This window comes from Streptopelia decaocto, assembly GCF_964273445.1.
Source record: "Streptopelia decaocto genome assembly, chromosome: 3".
Classification (NCBI taxonomy): domain Eukaryota; kingdom Metazoa; phylum Chordata; class Aves; order Columbiformes; family Columbidae; genus Streptopelia; species Streptopelia decaocto.
This window is the reverse complement of record NC_138656.1, coordinates 43,667,275-43,684,222: the sequence shown is the minus strand read 5'-3', so window position 1 is coordinate 43,684,222 and position 16,948 is coordinate 43,667,275. Positions and strand designations below refer to the sequence as shown.

General features: G+C 37.2%; 1 protein-coding gene across 3 annotated transcripts in view; it reads right to left on the bottom strand.

Moving 5' to 3' along the window:
* The window catches only part of SIPA1L2 (signal induced proliferation associated 1 like 2), a 139,005-nt gene that overhangs the window by 25,414 nt on the left and 96,643 nt on the right, over nt 1-16,948 (bottom strand). For all 3 annotated transcript variants that reach the window (XM_082049602.1, XM_082049604.1, XM_082049603.1), the window contains 5 exons: nt 10,689-10,946; nt 6,384-6,467; nt 4,986-5,089; nt 4,486-4,589; nt 1,361-1,749 (listed from right to left, as the gene is read on the bottom strand). In XM_082049602.1, the coding sequence (XP_081905728.1) occupies nt 1,361-1,749; nt 4,486-4,589; nt 4,986-5,089; nt 6,384-6,467; nt 10,689-10,946 (939 nt within the window). The remainder of the gene's footprint in view (nt 1-1,360; nt 1,750-4,485; nt 4,590-4,985; nt 5,090-6,383; nt 6,468-10,688; nt 10,947-16,948) is intronic.

Here is a 16,948-nt window from a genome sequence, read left to right as displayed (position 1 = left end):
TCAGGTCACATAACATAAGTCTGACATTTTCTATAGTAAAAGGATCTGGCAAACAAATTGGAAGGCGATCATTTGAAAACATTGGTACTGCCAAAGTGGAATTGGGCAATCCTAACGTGAGTCGGTATTTCAACAATAATTACTACTTTGGAAATGCCTGAGTAAATCACTCAATCTATATGCTTTTTATTTATTTTTTAATTAATCTGCAAAATGTTGATTCCGTAGACGTGAGCAGCATTTTACTTGCCTGGCACTTTAAATATGACAGCTGTCACAGAAGTGCTGCAAATACACATTTCTAGCCATTAGAAATCTATTTCAGCTCATAATGATGAAGTCCTAGAAGCATAGAGCTTATTTCTAGAACCTTAGAAGTCTCGATATAAAAAAAATTAAATCTCAATACACACAGAGTAAATCTGGAGCTTTTACATTACCACAGGGGTAGTAAAAGCTTAATGTAAAAGCATTTAATCAGTCCTCACAATTGGTTATACAATAGTCTATATTATCTTCTATAACTTGTGAAAAAAGAGGAAGTATACAAGACTAATTCATTCATGTCAAGCATATAAAGAAATGAGGACAGAGAATACTATTCGGTTATTTTCCTGTACTGATTGACACTGAAAACAGAAAAATCAGAGGGAAAGACTAACAAATTCCTTCCATCCTTTACAGAGTAAAAACCTTAACACATAGACCAAAGCTTCAACTTCAAAGTCACCATAAAATTGGAACTGGGAGATAAAGGCAACCAGCTGTAAAAGTGCTCTTTCAAAGTTTGCCTTACAACAGATGTACCATGCACACATTCCATTTGTAACAAAAAGAGGAGCTGAAAATCAATCAGAAATTCAGTTCAACCAACAAAAGTGTAAAGCATACATCACAAGGATATAATTTAGGGGGGATGGTATGGAATGCAGTTTCACTGTATGTAAAAATTGTCCATCACTTTACGTAAAAATTTTCTGTTGCAATTTCTGATTTCCCTCAGCATTAACTCTCAGGTAATTCGTTGCACTGTATAAAAACCAAAAAAAGTATGTCAAGTTCTAGGTGCAAACTTCACTTTTACTCAGGGACGTTTCCTGACTTTAAAAACCTATGCAATGTGCACAAGGTCACATATAAAATCTCCATCAGACCTGGGAGTTGGGGGCTGGCTATGCTTTTTAGGCTGACCCACCAAAAATTGACTGAAAATTGCTCATATAAGCACTTAAATACAACAAAAAACCACAAAACTAGTTAAGCTCACTTTCAAAGAAAGGTAAACGGAATAACAACAATGAAAGAGACTTCTCTTTATGTTAATCTATATTCCATAATCCCTAATTTGTAAGAAACATACCTGGAATGAGAGGAGATTTCACTTAGGTCTCCCATGCTGCCTTCAGCTGTATGACTGGCAGAAATAGCAGAGGCATAGCTATGAACAGCGTAGATTTTAGCTGGATCATCATCTGGCCCCGGAGCTTCAGAAGACTCGGTCCACTGCTCTGTACGACAGTGCACGCCGGACCTGCTGCCACCCAGGTGCAAAGGGGCCAGGAGAGGAGCCGGCATGCAGGGAGCTGTATCGATGCCGCTGTCAGTAGAAGCCCCCTTGATGTATGTTAATCCAAGCAGCTCAGGATCCATCAGATCTCCAGAACCAAAGTGTTTCTCATCACTGTTGCTGGATGTGTTACTGGATAGGGTGTTGCTGCTTGAGTGGCTTGAACAGCTTTTGTCTCCAATCTTAACAAGAAAACAAAGACACCCCCCCCAAGTTAAATAATAAAATATTTATTTTCTGATCAATTACTGAATTTGTGCCATTAAAAATAATTTATTTTTTACAGTACGCTATAATATAACTGCAAAGTATGAAAAGAGCTTATTATAACACCAGTGTCTATGAAATGAGTTGCCCAGCTGGCTAGACACATTAAAGGTTGATGTCACTGCAAATAAAAAGGCTCTAGTTCCATTTTCTGTGGCAAAACTTGAAATCACACTTGAATTTTCTGATTATAGGACCTGCTTAACATCCATAAAATTGCATTTCTGAACACTTAAAGTAAGCATCTGTAAACCTAGAAGCATTGGTAATTATTTGTTTAAACAAGTTCTACTGCAAATCTGAAAAACACTGAAGACTGAATTATCCTTGGGTTTTTTTCCTCAGTGTGGGTGAAATATGCAGCTTATTGGATCAAATCCAACTGGATGTGTGGCTTGTCAAACTGAAGCCAAATGCAGTGTGTGTGTACCAGATGAAAGTAACTTCAGTCACAGGGCCCTAAGCTAAACAGGGCAATTGAAGTGGAATAATTATGTCAGGCATTTGTGTCAATAAAATTGGGTTTGATTTTTTTTTTAAAGAGATTTTATAGAGTTGGATTAACTTATCTATGTGACAGAGTAGCCACAGTAAGGGCAGATGGAATTCTACGAGGTAGAATTTAAGTGGGAAGGGTGACTAACTTTTTTACAAGATCCCTGTCCTAGCAGATGTATATAAATGTAGCTATTCCTCACAAATTAAAGCAATTAGACAAGGCAGCCTTTCCATAAATCATACTCCTATTCCATATGGAAATTAACAGGCCTCAAAATTTGAGAAAATTATTTTATAAAAAAAGGGGGGGGTGTCACATTTTCATTAATTCTAACCTTTACAAGATGACTGTCACCTTAGAAACAATGGAACAATTGATAAAAATAAAACGAGCAGCTTTTCCAAGGAGAGGGACTTGGACGAAGGTGTCTGGAGAAAATGTCGTGTCACTTTTTATTGTGAATAATGTAAAATGGAATCAAAGTGGAAAGAAACAAGGTCGTGGGGGGGAGCTCAAAGGCATAAAATTAACCTCAGAAGATGTATTGCATGTATGAACCTTCCCCAAAATTTCCTGTATGTTGTTGAACATACACAGGCACCTTCCTGACTCCACAAGCAGCAGGGAATTTGGACAACAACTATTGACAGAGAGATCTTGAAATGCTCAAAGTTCACTAGGGCCACAGTTTAGGATTATGTTACAAATGTCCTTGTTGTAGCACCCTAATTGTTACATGTGGTTAAAGACTCAGTCATGGAGCAAGATATAAAAAAAACAAAAGAGCAGGAATATGATATTTATTCTAGGAGAACAAAGAGTTTGAAGACAGCCAGAGAAATTCCCCCCCTCCTCCCTCCACCAAGTTAAGACTGATAAAAAGACAACATAGTCTATTTTTTCTAATATTTAAATATTTTGCAGAATTCTTGTACATTTGCTGTAGCACTCAATGGGAATTCCAGTGGCCGGCAGAGTCTCATGTGGCAAACTGAGCTGAACAAAAAGGAGATGCACAAGAGAACATGAAAAGATCCTTTACAAGGTACTGACCACTTTTGTTCATTTTTACAGCATCTAACAACAAAGTAGCCTCATTTAGTTAGTATTATCTTTATAATAGTGCTGGTTTGTACTTTGTACAACGTTGCACCTGCACCATACACATGCATATGCATGCAAACACAAACATAAGCACATTATGAAATTTTCTGTTCAGATCCTCACCATTCTAAAAGCACAAGAACTGCCATTAGCATAAAACTAACTTAACTCATCATTAAACTTTGGTATTGGTGCTTTGTTTAATACTGATTGTTACGTACTGATTCTAGCTTCCTGTCAACTTTGGCTTAAGGTCAAAGAAAGTCTTTTTGTCTTCATGTGCATAATTCTATGTTATGATTCTGTTTATGGTAGTACTTTGAGAAGTATCAAGCAAGATTCTCGTAAGATACCAATGTACACAAGAGGAGAAACTGGCCTCATTCTTACCCATACAAGTCTACAAATAGTGTAGATTCCTATATATAACAGGTTTTTCCATATAACAAACATACAAAAAATAAATAGAAAAAGAGCTTGCATATCATTAGTGTACCTTCCAACACTAAGCCATTGAGGATTTCACTATTACTGAAGACAGGTCACTGAACTAGGTAGACTAGAAATCTGTTCAGCACTCTCAACACACAAACTGTACTTTTATAGTGCTCATTAATAATTATACTACATAAGTATTTCACACATCATGACAAATGGTACAGTGAATGTACAATATTTTTAAAGGACATTAAATAATTCACAGATTAAGCAAGCCAGTATAAATGAAGCTATAAATATACACCCGAGTGTAGGCTATTCTAGTTTTATCTCCTCAGTGCCTGAGACCCAAGCAGTCTTGCAGTTCTTAGTTTATAAACACAGATTAACCATACTCAATCCCCCCTACATCTAGGTGACCATACTCTTTGCCTCCCAAAACACACAGTGGTCTTCATAAAATACTAAAATGTATTACAACATGTGTTTCCTAGAGTCCAGGGTGATTTTTTGGTTGGTTGGATTTTTTTGGGGGGTGGTGGTGGTGTTTGGTTTTTGTTTGTTTGTTTGTTTTTAAAGAGTTTGAATTACCTCCAAGTAAAAGACTTACATGTGAAAGTTTGTTTGGCGACTCCTTGCCACTGCCTTCTTTCTGTAAAGCCCGGTCTTTGTAGGAGCTCAGGACTTTGGTCGATGGTGCATGCCACTTGGTTTCTGCCATAAATAATTGTGTTTTAATTTCTGAATGCTAAAAACGTGAGTATACTGTACAAAGAAAAAAGGTACATGGCTTCGCATCAGGTTTCAAACCTGTACACTCTTTGGAAGCAGAGACGTATATCTTTGCAGAATTTCCTATGATCTAGTTTTTCAATGATAACTGAACAAAGTTCTACCTGCTCTTCATCATTCATGACATTTTCTGAAGGTTCAGAAGAAATATATTCCAAGTATTTTGTAAATATCCCACACCAAATTCTGTTAGACTGTCTGTAACAGTCCCTGCTTTCACATCATATTATGTGCTCTTTGTGTATCAAACCTCCGCATCAGAAGGTGGCTGCACTTCAGCAAAGAACATTACTTTTGAGATACAGTGGTTTTTATTACCAGAATGCCTAGTTCCTTCCAAAGTTTCCTCTCGTTCTCTGCCTCCTTCACATTCCAGTGAGCCTGAACCTTGGTGGTGTTCATGGAGCAAAGGGGACTGGCACCTTTTAACATAAGCAGAAAATTAAGCTGTTTAGGTTTTTTTCCCTAGGAAACTAGTTACATGATGAACAACAACACATTTTATTCTTCAGAGCAAATATTTTGTAAGTGATTTGTTTAAACAATCAATCACTATCCCCACCCAATGTGCCCAAGTATAGTAACGTTTCCAAACACTGCATGGAAATATTTACATGCAATTTCTTCAACAGCACACTGTTATATCTTAAGTGTGAAGAGGCCAAGAAGACACTGAACTTTAAGAAGAAATGCATTCTTGGGGCTATATAGCCAAAGGTTTTTGCAATGGAAAACTATGGTAACAGATGCTTAACTGCTTTATGAACCAAGCCCCACAGAAAGTAACTCTGTAGTTTTGCAGGTTTGCACACTCTGAACATATCAGCTGGTACCAGATCCATTGCCTTGCATTGTATTGCAAAAGTTAAATTATTTCACAAAGCAACACACTGAAAACAAGCTTGTTATTAGAAATAACCACACTGGAAAAACGATACGAGATGCATTTTCATGTGTTTACTGTCAAAAAAACTGTCATAGTTTTATCTGAATTATTAGCATCTCTTTAGCTGCCAGAGATTTCAGTGAGTATTCTGAAATTCCTTGAGGAGTCTCCAAGATATTGCATATATATCTGCTACATGGAAAATCTTATCCACAAACAGTCATGCCAAAGCAATATTAAGCTTACAGACAAGGAGTCAAGCTTATGTTTTCAATATTCACATTTTTTTCTGAAAAGTAGCTTCCGAAAGCCAAGTGGCAAGTCTGGAATGCTTTTATGTCATGCTATGTAGATCCTGCCATAGCTCAATATTTTATAAACAGGAGTGCTCTCAGCAGCTTGTTATTTATAAAACAAAGTGATACATTTAAAGTAATTTAGAACACTTCCCTCATAATATTCTTATAACATAGACAGTTTATTGGGGTGGTCTTTCATACACAGATAACTAATTTCTGAAACTTCAGCACCAAGGGATTAACAGGGATGTGAAAGACCCATTGGTGTATTGCAACAACCCTTCAGGGAGATCTCTGGAAGACTGCTACTTTTTTGAGCAGAGATGTCAGGTAATGGATGCCACTGGAATAAGCACAGTAGGAAATAAAACCTTTGAAGACCATAAAGATGATTTTGTAATTGAATACTCTTCCACTGAAGCAGATTTTGCCAATACATCTATGATATAGGACATCCACAGAACTTTGCTTCAGAAAGAAGATGCATGGGAGCTATGGCAAGAGTTATGAAAAAAAAAAATTCACCAATACCCGTCATATCCCACTTGCTGTCTCCATTGGCTGCTCCCGCTGGGTCCTGGGTCACTGGAGGAAGACTGGTTGCTCGGAGAACTTCTGTAATGTTGACCACAGTCATTAACAGTGCACCAAGTTATTTGTGGGGCTTCAGATTTGAAGAAATATATTTGTACAAATACATTCATTTTTACAAATAACGCGGATGCATTATGAACACTTAATTATATTCATTTTGTGAATTTACAGTTTTAGCTCAGTTTCATAAAACTTGAACAAATATTTTTAAAGTGTGTTATTTATTTCATCATTAATAAAGTATTTCCAGCTGAAAACATTAAAAAGCCACAAAAAGAGAAAGACTAAGGCCCAAATCCTATTTTCGTTACACCTAACTTTATTTCTGAACAAGGGGCATTATTCAGGAGCCAGAGGAGCTGGCTTAGGCCTCTACATTTGTGTGGGAAGCTCTCATGCTGGATTAGAAATGATTGTTAGTCGCTTTGCATGTATTCCAACTTTGAACACAGTAATTTAGAAATATTAACAGCAATATATTTTTATTTTATAAATTACTTGATGTAGAAGAACAATAAGTAAACATTTTCATGAATAGTATTCTTTTGTACTTATTATTGAAACTTTTTAGCCTCATCTTAATGATGTCTCTAATTACTCTTCTCAGATTTCCAGAGAGTTGAAATGCAGTGTTCGAATTTGGTTTTGATCATTCTTCTATCCTTCACTTCTGTGCATATCAGTCCATAACTACAACACAATTTCCCTCAGTGACATTTCCTTGAATTTCCCTTCTTTTTTCATTTAGTGTTGTTGTTTGCTTTTTGTTTTGTTTTGGTTTTGTTTTAAAGGCTATGTGTAGAAAAGAATGTATCTACTCAGGGACGAGGTGAAAAGAGGTAGTTTCGGATTTAAGTGCAACACTCTCCCAAGGACATGACATACGACAAGCAACTTTAGTGTTCAGCTTGAAAATTAAGACCTTAGCTATTATATTTTGTCTAACAGCCAAACATGCATACAATAAGTAGATAGTGTAGTCCCTAATTTTTCAGCATGTATCTCCTCTGGTAAGTATTGACAGGACTGAGCCTCTCAAGTACATTAGTCTGTAGGCTACAGTTGAAAGCAGTTGCATGTTCTTGCTTCTTGCCACCAAGAACGTTGTATGCCTTGCACAGCTTAAGTGAACCAGCATTAAGAGATGGGTAAGTTATGATCCTATATGTTTCCGGTCTCCAGACTGGAAACAGACATTGTCCTCAAAACCAGGACATTGGTTTGTACTATCCCAGGCTGAGGAATGTGTAAATCCCAAGCCTCCCATTTGCTTGATAAGTGTTTAGCCATTAGCCTGATAAACAAAGGCAGTCACAAAAGGAGAACCACAGCAATGCAGCCAGTGAATGCCTCACACAGGTCCTGTACAGAAGGGCTGCAGCTGCCTGCTCTCAGGAATGAATTCTAGACTCCAGGTGAAAGGACGCACTCGCTTACAAGCACACAGAGACTTCTTGGTGTGAAAAACCAAGTGAGTCTGACTGAAGCTTTGGTCCTAGGCACTCGCTATGAGCAGCTGTCACAGAATTAGAAATTTTGCAAAAACAGGAGTAGGGTCAAGTATATCCTTGTATTCCTTAGTGACTAATTAGAGGAAACCCCTTGATCAACACAAAAACATTTGGATCGCCTTCTCAAAGCACTTAACACTCTTCAGGAACTGCACTAGGAGCATAGGTGTTCAGCTCCCAGTTTTTAATTTCACTCCAGGGAGTTGGCACTTAACTGTTGCATGTCACAGCAGTTGAACTGCTGCTGCTGCTTAAATCTTTTGCTACATCTAGCACACATTTTTGTTGCTTCTTCCTCTTTTTATCTTAAAAAACAACCATTTTATCACTGACTTCAATGCTAGCTCATTTTTCAGATCAGTTGCTTTATCTTCCCGGTTTTATCAACCTGCTTTTCCTTGCCTGCACTCTTCAATTTGTCTAAACTGATATTGGGTCTCTGACCCTTTAAAATCTCTTCATCATTTTCCTAGCCTGAGTATACATTTTCACCCTTCCAAGACTACCTATAAGTACTAATCAACCTTGCTTCAAACCCTCTTGTTTTAAGCCCATCCCTCTGTCAAGTCATCAACTATGCCTCTTCCCATGTGGAAAGACCTTGCCAATTAGGGTACCTTTCTTTTCATGTTTCAAGACCCACACATCACAGTTCATCATTTTCCTCTCTTTTCATTATTTACAATCTGTACCATGTCTTCCCAAGAATAGCACTTCTACATTGCACTTGTTTTGTTTAAGTGATACAGGAATTTCTTCACGGCAAGAGATAGCCTTTGTCTTAACATCTTTTCACATGCTTCACTGAGTGTTAAGAGGAGCGCAACAGATGTTTGTGAAGTTTTTTGGAAATGAGTAGTATGTCAGAAGGCTTTCATTTTGTCTCTGTATAGACATACAGCATGCTTAATAAAGCTCCATAAATCCCCAAGTATTTCTAGACATTTGATATATTGTCTCCTTACGCTAGACGTTACTGAGAATTTCACTAACAAGACATTAGGAAAAGTTTAAGCCCAATAATGGAATATACATGCACGCTTACAGAAACGCACCTCTCCTTTTTTCAGGGGGTGAGGAGGTGAGTTGAGGACAAGAAGAATGCAAATGATCAAATGGTCAAAACTGGGAGTCAGGCTTCCCCAGACGTATTTGCAAATATGTACTATTACCTGTATATGTTTTAAACAACGTAAAAGTCACTAATTCTTTCCTACTAAATTAGATAGTATAGCAATAGCAGTATTTCATTATTTCATCCAGAATTTTTTAAAGTTTAAGACTAGTACTTTAGATTTTCATATCAATTAGATATATTCAACATGCATTTTCCTTGGAAATTAGAACTACTTCACCCCATGGAAAAAGGATATAAGCAGAAATAATTGCAAACAATAAAGGACAGAGAGTTCAGTTCAAGACATATGGTTTTCCTAAACAATTCAAAGGTCAAATGTATTTACAAGTTTTTAATCACAGAATCATAGAATTTCAGGTTGGAAGGGACCACCAGGATCATCTGGTCCAACCAGTCTTGGCAAAAGCACAGTCTAGACAAGACGTTCCAGCACCCTGTCCAGTCGAATCTTAGAAGTGTCCACTGTTGGGGAATTCACCACTCCTCTAAGGAGATTATTCCAATGTTTGATTGTTCTCATTGTGAAAAATGTGTGTTCAATCAGTAACTTTACAAATAAATTTTTGTCTTATGAAGAATTATTATTAAATTAGAACAGAGCTAACATTTAAGGATACCATCACACCATCTAAGAGGTATTACATATTCAAATCACAAGCTCTGCTTTGTTTAATTAAAAGCAAAGCAAAGTATAAGGACTGGTAATGAGTCACAGAATCCTTTGAAACTATGCCAATAGCTAAGTAATTAGATTAAACAATTAATTTTTAAAGGAATGACTTCATCTTATTTATGCTCATTATTTGTTTAAATAGGCTCCCAAAAGGTGGGAGACAGGAGATTATGTAGATCAAAAAGTGACAAGGCAGTTTCCCACTCAGGTCAGCTGTCCTCAGCCCAGTCCACTTCCATCACAAACAACAGAAGTTGTTCCCTCAAGTAGAGGGAACTGGGTTCAGTGATGGCTCTTTAATACCACCTCAGAATTTAAATTACTGTCAAAGCTCAACAAAATAAGGCTTAAAAATAAGGTTTACTGAAGTTCTAGAAAGCAGAGATATCTAGGGCAAGGCACATTAGGAAAATGGCAGGCATTGCCCCTCACTACAAGCAAGACACAGAGGTGCTGGAGCTAGTTCAGAGGATAACAAAGCTGGTGAGGTGTCTGGAGCACAAGTCTGATGAAGAGCGGTTGAGGGAACTGGGGCTGTTAAGCCTGGAGAAAAGGAGGCTGAGGGGAGACCTTATCACTGTCTACAACTCCCTGAAAGGAGGCTGTAGCATGGAGGGTGTTCAGTATCTTTTCCCAAGTAACAAAGACAAGAGAAAATGGCCTCAGGTTGCACCAGGGCACATTTAGATTGGATATTAGGAAATATTTATTCACTGAAAGGGTTGTCAGCCATTGGAACAGGCTGCCCAGGGAAGTGGTTGAGTCACCATCCCTGGAGGTGTTGTAAAGATACATAGATTAGATTCTTAGGGACATGGTTCAGCGCCAATATTAGGTTAAGAGTTGGACTCAGTGGTCTTGTTGGTCTCTTCCAGCCAAAACGACACTATGATTCAATGACGAAGAGGATGGGCTCTCACCTTGCGCCGTCTGGCAGCTTTCTGTCGAAGGAGGTGCTGCGAGGAATGGCTGGCTGAGCCTGCGGGAGCAGTGGCTGGCAGGGCAGTCTGTCAGGTGTTCCTAGGATTGGAGAGGCACGAGAGAGGGGCTGCCCAGCGGGAGTCGGCACCCGATGCCAAGTGGTATTTCTTCTGAAAGGGGTTTTATACTCACATGGGGTGCCTTCACTGTCTAGTTTGTATTCCACCATGGGGATACGACAAAGTTCTGAACAACCCCTGTGGGACAAATAAAAATGCTGGTCAGTTTCACTGGAGGGAACAGAAAAATAAATCTTGCATTCTGCAGTCAGAAGTGTGTGTATATTTTTTTTCTAAGTGCCTGAAGGGGTTCATATAGCATTGTACAGCTCTCCAAGTGCTTCAGAACTATCATGGCAACCAGGTAGGAAACATTTCAAAACAAAGGATTTGCTCTCATATGCTCGAAGGTTTTTGAACTCTCTCCTTGCTCTACAAAAGGCAAAAATATTAAGCTTTTATAAATTAATGTGCAGCTTGAATTCTACATTATAAAAACTAACAGAAGCAAAGCATATTCAGAAGTCAGCAAACATCAAGTTCTTCTATAACAGCTTTAGTTTGTTTAAATTTCATAAATACAAATAATTTCTTAATGTAAAAATTTGCATATCCAAAATTACAAAACACGTTTACTGCTTTGCAGCAAACTAAACGCTTCTTAGTGGTATTAAGAACTTTCCTTTAGAATCCTGCCTTGTCCCCATGCAATGACAGAGCACATACACTGTGATGCAAATGATTACGTGGCATCCAACTATTTTTCTATTTGTTTTCTATCTGTACTTTCTAATGTTTCTCTTCCTGGGGCTCTCTATGCCTGGAAGAGAAATGCAGAGGCAGAAGGATGGGGCAAAGGAGAACCAGTCTGGCTTACATCTTCTCCTTGAAGCTTACAGCATGGTGAAATACTGACAGCATTCCCAGAAAGCGTAAAGTCTGGTAAAAGTAGCAACAGTGTTCTCCAAATGATCAGTTTGTCTGTGGGATATTTTCTGTAGACTCAGGCTGGATGTGAATTAAGGGTTACTGTTTCAGATATCAGTTAACAGAAGCTTCACACCCATTTTAAGCCAGTATTGATTATCATTGCAGATATTTTGTATTCTGACATACTGCCTCCATTATCTGTATGATAGGGAGTGCATACTAAATTAACATCTATAACAAAAACACCCTAAATTATTCTAATGCAATCCACTAAGTAAAAAATACTGAAACTTTGCTTCTCTGTCTCAACTACAATTCTCCTTTATCCCCTGAGCTGAATCTTGATCAAGTTTTGCTCTGTTGAAAACTCAACATTCACCATTTACGACTAAATTAAAATCACCTGGAAAAAGTGTAATAAGAGTGTGTGTAACGCACTCTCTTAATCCTGAAAATGTTTTGGCACAAATGACAACACCAATGTGCAGTTCAAATAAATTGTATAGATTCTCATACATTAAATTACTGTGCCCCAAAGCTTCTAAACCAAACCCCAAAAGAATATTTTCATTGTCGGTGTTCTGATAAGCAGATTAAATAAAACAGATATTATAAAAAGGTTAACTGTGTTATTCTAGGTTGTTCAAGAGTAGATGCCTGTGCAACTGTAGCAGTTAAGTTCTAGACACCAAGTCTGATCCAGCCAAATGCTTCAGGCTGCTGAATTGTGTGGTACTAAATAGGCAAACTGTTTATGTCCTGTAGCATTAAATCGCAGTCCCTGCTGGCACTCAAACGTATGAAGAAGGTAAAGAACGAACTATAAAATATAGAGCAGGAGCGTCAGACTTATTTACACAGCTACTCCTACATTTATACAGTCCTAAAATTGCATTCTGCCCTGTGAAGGCAACTGCAAGGCTTATGCAGCCCCCAGTGAAAATGAGTCTGACACCCCCAATATAGAGGATAAAGCATTGAGAGTGGAGATTAGTAGCCAAAGAAGAGTAGAAGACACCATGATGAAGATGAGCTGAAGAGGAATGACTAGAATGCTCCAAAACAGATCTCTGAATTCCTGCTTTTTCAAGGTTATTCTCTAATCAGCAATATCAGTATTAAATGCACCAGTAAAATCTGGCATGTGTAAACTCCGCTGACAAATCATAGCTGGACATGTTGGAAGCAACAGAGAATTTCACAGTAATGAATTTCTGGTTTTAGCCTACCTGTAGAGGTAAGACCACCCCAATAGTCTCCTTCCACAGACAAGAAACTGAGCTACACAGAAACCATTGTTACAAAACTATCAATTCATTTCAGAAGGTCAATTTGATATATCTATAGCTTTCCTCCTGCCCTGAAAATGCCAATGTTATTCAAACCACCACTTCAAACTACATCAGTGCATATATCTATTTAAAAAAAATTCTTTCACAGTTCTGAAAAAAATCACAAAACACATGTCGGATTCCTAGAATGATGAACACCATATAAAGGCCAAGTTTAGCAAATTGCATAAAATCGTGCAAACATTTCTATTGCCGAACCATAAAGAGGATACATTTCTCCAGCGCAATATTCAACTACTTATATCCCAAGACCATTCTACTCTTCCTAAAGTTCCCTGTCACATTCACTGCCTGCAACAAATAAGAGCAAGGTGCAGGAGACAGTAGCCTCCAGCCATGCAATCTCAATTCATTTCCAGAGCAGGTCCACATTATGTCAACGCAGAAAGTTCTTAAAGGAAAAACATAACCTAAGATTGATTATTCAATTAAAGACTTTCATAAAGCTTTATATACAAAACTAACAGAACAAAGAATGCACAGATGACATACCAAGGTTAATATTAGTTCAGTGCACAGCATAATTTTTCATGTGGCCATATACACACACTTTGTCATTTTTTGACTAGGAAGTTGAACAATTACGTAGGCTACAGTTTCAATCATCCCTCTGCTAGCTTCTTAGTATTGTTTCACTCCCTCCTTCATTCCTATAGACCTTAAGTGTTAGGAACAAATCACTCCCTTCCCAACTTTCATTATTAAGATATCTACTTCACAGTTCATCTTGGTAATTGAGAAAGTTATAGCACATAATTGTTAATGCATCTCTTATTAGATATCCCCCCAAAAAGTAATTTAATTGCTGTAAAAATAGCCATGGTTTTTGAAGGCAAAAGGGATTGTTACTATGGTTTAGTTTGACTCAGTTGCTAACTGAATAACTAAAGCATGATATAAAATCCAAAAACAACAAGGTTTCCCACATAAAAGAAGAATTTCGAACTTTGTAAAATGTTGTGTTTGTTTTTATCACAACAAGGTATTCCTCTGACGAATGAAAAAATTATTCAGGACAGCATTCCTGCAAAAAAAGGCTTACAAAACAACCCTATTTCAAGTCACTACAGAAATCTAACAACGTTAATTTAAAATTCAAAACAGAGACCCAATGTGAACGCTGTAACTGTCCCCCCCAAATTTCCATGCTTAAAATGGAACTACTTTATATGGCTTCCTTTGTCACACACTTTTAAATTTTAATTTAAAAGTGCCAAACCAATCAGTTCAACATTTATATGAAAAACTATGCTTCACTGCTTCACAAGCACTGCCTAAAAATCAGCTACTGCAGAATATTGAGATATGTAAAGTCATAATTGTAGCTACCTCCCGTATCAGAAACAAAGAAAATAAATTACTTCATGCCTGCAATCCAATAAGGATCCTCACCCCCCACCGTGGATCAAACCCACAAACTGAAATGCAATTTCCTTTTAAATAATTAATTTGCCCATTATCTAATACCAATTTATAATATTGTTACTTATTCCACTGGATGAAGACTATACATTGACACTGGTATTAACTGATCGTTTTCAATTCACTTTTTTTTTTTTTATTCACTTTAAATAATATGTAAAGACATTTCTATATCTCATGGTCTTTAAAAGATATTTAAATTTATGTTAAATAAGTCCAGGATATCAAGCACATTTTCCAATTATGTTCAAGATAACACTTTGAAAAACAGACTCATTATTTATCACGAAAGTGTGACCAAGTCTTAGCCACACATCAGAAATGGTCGCACTTCCTGTCCTTCGCTATAGTTTGGTATTAATTAAATCAATCCTTCAACAAAGCACAGACTCTTACTAATATATTTCGTTTCAAGAGTCATATTACCTTATTAAAAATTTGGTTAATAAAAATGATTCTACAATTACATAGAGCATGACTCTATGATACAGCCAGTAGGTTATGAGTGCATATTAAAATTTAAGAGTCCACTATAAAAATCTGCAATATTGAAATGTTACTGCAAGGAGCATTATATTCTCAAACAATTATCAAGCAGTCCATTAAATTTTTCAAACTACATTAACCAAACCGTTCAATATTAGTTTAAGATTCCATATAAAGGTTCTATAAAAGGCTGTGAAGGTCCTACATTACATTTACCTCATTAAAAAAGGTAAATGTTCATCTCCACAGAAAAGCTAGAAGCTTTCATATATTATGACCAGCAGTTTGCCATCCTGATAACTGCACAAAAGCCTTCTTTTTAGTGGTATCATACCACTACCAACTAGTAAGCATGATTTCGGTATTTGGAGCCCAACTATCTACAGATTTAATGTATCATGAACAATTTACCAGGATAATAACAAAACTAGTATAACTGGTTACAATTTAACTTTAATTCAGCCTGTCACAGATCTGAACCACTACGGGGGTAGGCATAGAGAAATAATCATTGGTGTTCACCAGTTGCATTACACTGATAAGTTATCCCTTAGTATCACCATTTCAATTCAAAACACTTAATCTTGCTCAATACGGACTCTTTATTTATACCTAGGAGTACAACAAGTACATTCTTTTTACTCAAACATTGTGTTTGAAAGTAATCACTTCTACTACAGTGCACATCTGTTCTTAAACTACAGCGGTTCCTATGAAGTGTCACACCTGAGGACCCATCATGCAACCTATGAAATCCACATAATAAAATATAGATTAGTTTAACATAATTTTAGAGACTTAACTGAAAAGCAGAATTGAGTAGCTTATTTTTTCTTAGACTCATCCTGTAGTTAAATAAGACATACATACATTTCCCCTTCTCTGACACTTTGAAGTGCCTCCTATACCACCCACAGTGCAAGTCCAAGACACCAGATAAGATTCCAATGGGCTAAGAGAACTTTGGTCAGAAAGACAAAAATTGCAAGTTCTGACATCTCCATATTATTAACAGTAGTCACATTGCATCAAAAAAGAAAGAGAAGCCATTTGAAAAACAGTAGATCAGCTTCACCTTAAAATAATTTCATAGCACAACACATGTATGCAATTGTGTACAGCAACCTCAGATCAGGCTGCTGCCCACTTTCTCACTCCTGGTTTAAGGTGAGTGACAACTTCCTTGCAGTCCCTTCGGAGAGCTGAAGCTGACTACCCCTCCTCGATTAAGATACACTTATTGTTCTTCTGATCTGTGCTACTGTTCAGTTTTAAACAGTCTTTGCATTGATGAGTTGACACACAATTTAGAAGCCTCTTAAGACCCTCTACACCTGCATTGTTGCATGAAAAAGACATACAGGGTGTTGTATGAAAGAAGCTTGAAAGGAGAAAAAACCCCAAACCAACCAAGTTGTTTGGCTTACTTGTATGAGAAGTAAGGCAGTAACAACCTCTGCAGTCTCTGCTCATGGAAACTAGGACACAAGCAGAGGCAGTCTCATTTCCAAATCCCAGAGAATGGGAAAATAGCTAGATCAAAAGACAACAATTAAGGGGAAAAAAGGCTTGAGAAACTATTGGCAAGAAGGAATAATCACAGGGAAAAACAGATAAATAGGAAAGATCTTTGTGACATTAAAGAGAAAAGCCTTCAAAATTCACCATAAGACTGTACAATCAAGAACAGTTGGAAAACCATTGCCAGGATGTAAAGGTTATATTATGCTTCAACTGAAGAAGCGGAAGGACAAATGAAGTGGGGATCAGTATCAAATGGAGACCTAAGTCTTTGAGCTCTGAAAGGACTGAGTTCAGAATGAATCCTGGTTTTGAAGTAGTCTTTCAGATACTGAAGAGACAAGATTAGGAAAAAGACCACACAGGAGAAGATACAGGAATCAGTCATGAGGAAGTAGTAAGTAAATGTATTTTACATTATTCAATCCATTGAATCTAAAATAAATAGAAAGTTTGGCTTCATAGGTATGCCATTTAATGACCTACAAA